Source organism: Sinocyclocheilus rhinocerous, unplaced genomic scaffold (assembly GCF_001515625.1).
Source record: "Sinocyclocheilus rhinocerous isolate Xijiao unplaced genomic scaffold, SAMN03320098_v1.1 scaffold799, whole genome shotgun sequence".
NCBI lineage: Eukaryota > Metazoa > Chordata > Actinopteri > Cypriniformes > Cyprinidae > Sinocyclocheilus > Sinocyclocheilus rhinocerous.
The window spans coordinates 1-7,638 of NW_015636538.1; the positions used below are offsets into that span (position 1 = coordinate 1).

Sequence of the window (7,638 nt, forward strand, 5' to 3'; positions counted from 1 at the left end):
TTGTGTGCTTCATACAAGACTATATGTGTGCTTTATCATTCTGTCGTGATTCTATTAAAATTTGCTCAATAAATAAAATACAATTGTAACTTAATGTCTTTGTGTTATTTTTTTTTTTTGGTCATTTTTGTTTCGGGTCTTTCTTTGGATCAGGGCTTTAACTCACATTTAAAAAAGAAATAGAAACTTCACTCAGTGAACCATGAAAACACCTGCAGATACATGATGAAACGAACATGCGGCCACATTATGAACCTCACGGATATAGTGTTAGATGAATTTAACAAGATAAATTTGTTAAATTAATGAATTTAGCAACTAGAAAACTCAATCAATTATTTATATTTTATAAAATTGGTATGAAAATCTACATAGTTGAGTGTGTGATAGTGTTTGAGCAGCTGCAGCATCAGTTCAGTCACTGTGACTGACTGACGGAGGTTTTTGTACCACTCTTTATCACTGTGTGAACACATTGCCACTGCTGTGGTAACTCTGACAGTAATAATGTCCAGCATCTTCAGTCTGGACTCCACTGATGGTCAGAGTAAAATCAGTCCCAGATCCACTGCCACTGAATCTAGATGGAGTTCCTGACTGACGGCTGCTTGTTCTATAAATCAGGAGTTTAGGAGCTTCTCCAGGTTTCTGTAAGTACCAGGACACACAGGGTAGGCTGCAGCTTGGAGCAGAACTAAACTTACAGCTCATCTCTACATTTTCTCGTGGTGTGACAGTTTTCACTGAAGGAGTCTGAGTGACTGTGATCTGAGCTTTACACCCTGAGAAACAAACATTTATTAGTCCATAAAAATATATTATTTGACATATAATACAATTATTTCATTAATATTATTTCAAATATACACTATTCACCTTGTAGTATAAAGCAGTATGAAAGTGTCCAGATGAAGATGATGATGAAGGTCATGTTGATGAAGATTGTTGTGTGTGTCAGTGATGAAGTGTTAAACTCACAGCACTATAAACACTCTCAGAGCACTGAAGCATCTGATCAATATGCAAACACACTCCGCATCATTTACCTGAAGACAGTAGAGATACACAGTTTTGCCATTTTATTTGTTCAGTATCTTTGCTAATACATTTCCATTTAATGTTTTCAGAAACAGGCATTTATAATTTGCTTCATGTTATTTTGGGTCAAGCTTCTCCCTCCAAACACTGTTTAATGTTTCATTCAGACTTTGATGCTGAGAGCATTTAATATCTGTTGTGCAGATTTGATATCATCTATGATACTGTATAACAGGTCAAAGGTCATCTAATAGAGAATGACCATCTAAATCTAGCTAAAGATTTCATTATAAAGCAGGTAAGTAGAATTAGCAGAGTTTAAAATCACATGTGTACCGAAAATGCAATGAATGTATTTTAGGACTGTTTATGAAACAAATGATTTCAGCCTTCATGCAATAATACTGTTTTTTTTTTTAAAGATTAAAAAAATTAAATCCATGTCTGCTGTTGAGAAGAGCTGCTGTTGAGTCTCATATCAGTGTGTGTGAGTGTCGTTCTCTCTTGCTCTGCTGGAGTTTGTGTTCATTTGAGTGTGACGGAGGTTTTTGTACGACACTTTCACTAGAATGAAGCACTGTGCTACACTTTTGGTGGAGGAACTAAACTGACCATCAGAAGTAAGTCTTTCTTAAATTATTTGATATAAATATATAATGTGTGTGTTTTTTTAAAAACAAGGTTTAAGGTTACTTAGGAATATTTGGCAACAATATTCTTAATTGATTACAAAAATATATTATTAAAAAGCTGTACTTTTATTTCATAAGTTTCAGTCTATTTTATTGATTGATTGCACAATCAAAAATGACTATATTATGAATAAGTCATATTTGGTGATATTCCATGTTTTTTCACATTTCAAACCATAGTTCATATTTGCACTTAATGTTTTACATTAGTAATTTCACACCTAATGTTAACTTTTCAATATTTTTTAATTAATTACAATATTTTAATATATTTCATTTTGCGCATGACACAAAAGCTGGATAATATAGACAGAATATTTAATTTCATGGGTGTCATCATCAGGCTAAAAAGAAATTCAGTTGATATGCATGTTAAAATAAATAATTTAAACTATTAAATTTACTTAAAATTATGTTTATAAAAAAAATGGCCTGAACGATGACTATTTTCAAAATACAAATAATATATTGAAATAATCAATTATAAAACATTGCAACAAAATTATCAGTTTGCATTTGGAGAGAGATATTTTATAAAATCAGTTTAAACATTTTACTTAATTGAGAAAGTAACAAATTTGCATACACTTTACAGTATATCATGTTTGCTAGTGATATATATAGTTATACAGTGTACAGGATCTTATGCTTGATACGCTGTAATAAATAAATATGTAAAATTTACAGTAAAAATGGCAGCTGTGTTTGCCAGACTTGTTCCTTTTTACTTCCAAAAACTTTAACAGTATTTTACTGTAAAATTACAGAAACATCCTGTTAGATTTATTATAGTTTTTCCATCGTATATAGTAGAGAACTTACTGTTAACCAATTAACAAGTTTTTACTGTAGCACTTTTACAGTCTTTTACCATTAAAATTACAATCATTTTTTACAGTCTCCAGTTTATAAGAGTAAATAATAATTTAGCTAATGAAGAATATTTTCAAACATAACTCAGGATGTTTGTGGAACATGAATGAAATCAGAGATGTGGAATTACAGTAAAATGATGAAGTGATTGTGATTTTGGCTGCATTATCACATCTGCTCCAGTGAAGATTGTAGCTGCAGATGTGAAGAAGTGAGTGTTGTGTGTGTTTGTGTGTTTCAGCTGGTCCCGCAGTGAAGCCCTCCGTGTCTCTGCTGCCTCCCTCTTCTCTGCAGATCTCTGGAGACTCAGCCGCACTGCTCTGCCTGCTCAGCTCTTACTCTCCACAGGGGGCGCAGGTGAGCTGGACGCTGGACGGGTCAGAGGTCACCGAGGGGGTTCAGACCAGCGCAGAGAGCGAGCGGGACGGACGCTACAGCCGCAGCAGCGTCCTGAGCCTCAGCAAAGCGATCGGTTCAACGCTCTGAACTGGAACAGTTTCACTTCTGCTCATGGAGTGATGAGACAGTTATGAAGATTGAGTGGTAGTTTTATAAGATTTATATACAGTAGCTCATGTATGAACTTGAACTGTAATGAAGAATGGAGACTTTTTGCTGTAAGATGATGAATAAACTATTCAAGCAGCAACACCTTTATGTCCTGCTGATGCTCTTTGCAATATGAATGTATAATTGGCTATAAGAAAGAATTTATGCATTAGAAAAATACATAATAAAAAATGTCATGGATTGAAAAATGAGTGAGTTGAGAGTCGAAGAGATACTCCATAAAAGTTCTGGGAAAAAAAGATAATTATATCCAAATAATTGATAAAAAACATAATGATGGACCTCAACAAAATTGATATTAAGATCATATTTGTGTTTCTTCACTGTTGAGTGAGTGATAGTGTTTGAGCAGCTGCAGCATCAGTTCATCACTGTGACTCTGACTGACGGAGGTTTTTGTACGACTCTTTATCACTGTGTGAACACCCAGCTACTACTGATATAGTGTACACTCTGACAGTAATAATGTCCAGCATCTTCAGTCTGGACTCCACTGATGGTCAGAGTGAAATCAGTCTTAGATCCACTGCCACTGAATCTAGATGGCGTTCCGGTGTAAAGTTTTTTTGCTAAATAAATCAGGAGTTTAGGAGCTTCTCCAGGTTTCTGTAAGTACCAGGCTAACTCTTCATCCCCATCACTCCGTCTGTGCACATCTCTGCTGGTTCTACAGTTGATTTTGACAGTTTCTTCTGGTTGAGCTGCTGTCGTTGAGGGACTCTGAGTGACGCTGATCTGTCCTCTACTCTCTGAAACACACAACAAGAAGAAAATCAACTCAAAACTCTGACAATATACTTGAAGAAATGAATTCATATCAAACTTGTGCTCCACAAACCTTGAGCAAACGCTGTGAGAGTCCAGATGAAGATGATGATGAAGGTCATGTTGATGAAGATTGTTGTGTGTGTCAGTGATGAAGTGTTAAACTCACAGCACTATAAACACTCTCAGAGCACTGAAGCATCTGATCAATATGCAAACACTCTCCAGATCATTTACCTCAAGACAGTCACTCAGTCTCAGTCATAGGCCTGTAATAAAAAACAATTCCTGAAGTGAGAACATCTAGTAAAAAATCAGTCAATCTTCTGTTTAGCCAAACTATTAAAAACTGAATCATTCAATTTAATTCTCAATACATCTTCAAGACCAACTTTAGTATATTAACCTGATTCTTTCCCGTGAGACTTTGATAATATGTTTTACTCTAGTTGGATTGACACGTCACTGTTAATCCCAAATTTTATGCTAAACCCATGGATGTTCCTGCAGGTTTTTAACAGACACGAGGATTATCACACATGTGTCTCTGTCAATCACTGAATCAACTGAGTTTGATTGTGAGTCCCGTCACACTATATATATACAAATTAACTCTTTATAAATTCCGTTTCATGCTTTAGTAATAACACAGACTGCATAAAGCAGATGAAGTAACTGAAGGTAATGTCTGCTGTGAGTGGATGTGTTTGTTGGAGACTCAGTTGATGTGTGTTTGTGCAGTTAGTGAAGCGTTCAGGAGGTTTTTGTTCAGCTGCTCTATTAGTTTCTATCACTGTGGAGGACTTTCGGCAGCGGCACCAAACTGGATGTTGGCAGTAAGTAAATCAATAAATTATCATTTAAAAAAGTAATTGCATCTTAATATCCCACAATTGTGACTTTCTATGTTAAGAAAGGATGCATTTTATTTTTTTAAGTTTTTCATACATTTACTTTTTTTTTACTCTGAGGCAGAAACATTTTTGAATTTGCTATTTCTTTTAGACTTTTTTTAAACAAGTTATTGTTTGTAAAATTGATGCACAATGACTATTTTTTTGTGAGTTTTTAAGTTTGTTTCCTAATTTTAAATCTTCGTCAGCTTCTTAAACAAAAAATTCATTTGATCATTTTTGTTTAATAAAATTATATTTTGCTTACTTTGAGAGTTTTAAAGATGTTAAATTTACATGCAACAGCCACAAGTTTTTGTGGCAGTTCAAAACTCAATGATATTTCCGTTTTAATTCATTTTGTAATTCCCTTTTTCTCATGTTCTCTTTTCATGTGAAGAAATTTGTGAACATCAGTGTTAATTGAATTTTTTTATTTCAGTTTTATCTGCTTCATTGAGCATGTTGTTCATTTTGTTCTTCTGCTTGGAGAATTTCTCCTATTTTTATCTTTAACACATAAAGGAAAACACTGGTGACTCTGATTTCTCTGTGCTTCTCTCAGGCGTCACTCGTCCTAAAGTGAGCGTCCTGCCGCCCTCCAGTGCAGAGATCTCCTCAAAGAAGACAGCGACACTGGTGTGTGTGGCCAGCAAGGGCTTCCCGTCAGACTGGAGCCTGAGCTGGAAGGTGGACGGGAGCAGCAGGTCTCAGGAGAGCAGCGCTGGGCTCCTGGAGAAGGACGGTCTGTACAGCTGGAGCAGCAGCCTGACTCTCTCTGAGCAGGAGTGGATGGAGAGCGTCTCAGTGAGCTGTGAGGCCACACGGAGCGGCCAGCCTGCGCTCACTGGACACGTGACGAGACAGCAGTGTTCAGAGTAGATCTGCTGCTCTTCTCACTCATGTCTCACATGGAGACTAACAGCACATGAGCGACTCCTTCATTCTCCACATCCAGCTTCAGTCGCTCGCATCTGCATCTGCTCTGCTTTGTGTGCTTCATACAAGCCTGTATGTGTGATTTGATTAAAATTCAGTCATTAAATAAAATATAATTGTGACTTTGTGTCCCTTTTTTGTCATTCTTGTTTCAGGTCTTTCATTGAATCAGGGGTTTAGCTCACGTATTATAAATAAACTTAAGTCAGTGGACCATGAAAACACCTGCATATACCGTACATGATGGAACAACATCTTCTCTATTCTCAGAGGAACACAATCACAAATGCAAATATGAGTTTAACATTCAGTTTCACAGTTTGACTCGTTATTCTGTGAAATGAGTTTGACTAATAGAGAGAAAAGCTTGCCATCATCTAATAATTTATAAAAATGTGTAAAAACTAAATTAAACCAAAAGAATATTATTAATGTATAATAATTATACATTATATTAGTCTGTACAGTCTTGTGGACAATAATTAAACAAGAAAAGAAATAAAACAAGAAAACATAAAGTACATAGAAATATAGACATATATTTGAGAAAAAAATAACATTTAGTAAACGTGCTGTGTCTCCCCCTGTGGTCAGGAAAAGTCTTTTTCGCTAACTTATTTCTCTGGAAAGCTTGTTAGTGCTTTCCAACCTTCGAAGACTGACAATAGCGCGAACCAATAGCATTTAAGTTCGGGCTGCGAAACCATAATTTTATTGGTTGAACATACTGAGCGGATACGCCCCCTTTTACTAGCGCGCGCGCCATTGAATGAATCATCTCATTAGTGAACCAACTGAACTCAACTGTCGTAACGACATAACCTGCAGAAGGAATCACTTAACGAATCAGTGAAGGATTCTGAACGAATTTCCTCAGTGAACAGATTCGAAAGCGAGTCGAGTCACCGAGATGAATCAAAACAGTCATGAGTGTTATTCAAAATCTCAAATCAGAGTTTGTTTAATCAGAAATGTCACTTTGCTCACAGCTAATTTGTTTGATATATGTTTACAACAACGCGCTAGGAGATTCAGGAGATTTTAAGACTTAAATGTCGGTGTGTTCCTCACACATGCCTTCAGAAAGTAATGTACTGAACCTTTTTTCAGTTCTGAACCATGGCAGTTGTTAGTCACGTAACCAGTGGCGTTTTTATTGAAAAGGAGCAGCTTGAACATTCTGCTAAACATATTTTGTGTTCCACAGAAGAAAGTAAATCATATATATGGGTCTGGAGCAACATGAGGGTGAGTAAATGCATACAAAACAGAATTGGGTTTCCTATGCGTATCATAGGCCCTATATTATATCTAGATCAGAGTTTTAGATTTACATGTTAGCATAGTGACTCTCTGGGTTTGCTGTTGTTAAATACAATAATAAATAAATATGCGGGATCTAAATATGAGATGATTTAATTAGATAACAACAAAAACAACATCACATAACACTGCAATGAAAGTACAAAGTTCTTTTAATAAATCACTTCTAATATTATTATGACTTTTCCATGCAGAACATTTTCCTGGATCAACAACTTTTATTTGCTTCTGGACCAATATTTCTGTAAGGTAAACAGTCTTAATCTTTAACTAGAGGAAACTGATGATAACCTTAAAGGGGTCATATGATGCGATTAAAATTTTTCCTTTCTCTTTGGAGTGTTACAAGCTCTTGGTGCATAAAGAAGATCTGTAAAGTTGCAAACACTAAAGTCTCAAAACCAAAGAGATATTCTTTATAAAGGTTAAGAGTTAACCACGCCTACCTAAAACGGCTCGTTCTAACACGCCCCCACATACCTACGTCACGATCTGGGAAGATTTGCATAACACCGCCCAAATGTGCACGCAAAGAAAGAAGGCAT

General features: G+C 35.8%; 3 gene segments (V, D, J or C); 1 reads left to right on the forward strand and 2 right to left on the reverse strand.

Annotated features, from left to right (window-relative positions):
• Window positions 1-459: 459 nt before the first annotated feature.
• LOC107747885 (Ig kappa chain V-III region NG9-like) lies at window positions 460-953 on the reverse strand. The segment is given in 2 exon segments: window positions 460-782; window positions 877-953. Coding segments are annotated over 2 exon segments (378 nt in total).
• A 2,556-nt stretch (window positions 954-3,509) lies between these two features.
• Window positions 3,510-4,089, reverse strand: LOC107747886 (Ig kappa chain V region 3547-like). The segment is given in 2 exon segments: window positions 3,510-3,922; window positions 4,012-4,089. Coding segments are annotated over 2 exon segments (387 nt in total).
• A 533-nt stretch (window positions 4,090-4,622) lies between these two features.
• On the forward strand, window positions 4,623-5,854 carry LOC107747875 (Ig lambda chain C region-like). The segment is given in 3 exon segments: window positions 4,623-4,631; window positions 4,723-4,774; window positions 5,397-5,854. Coding segments are annotated over 3 exon segments (378 nt in total).
• Window positions 5,855-7,638: the final 1,784 nt, after the last annotated feature.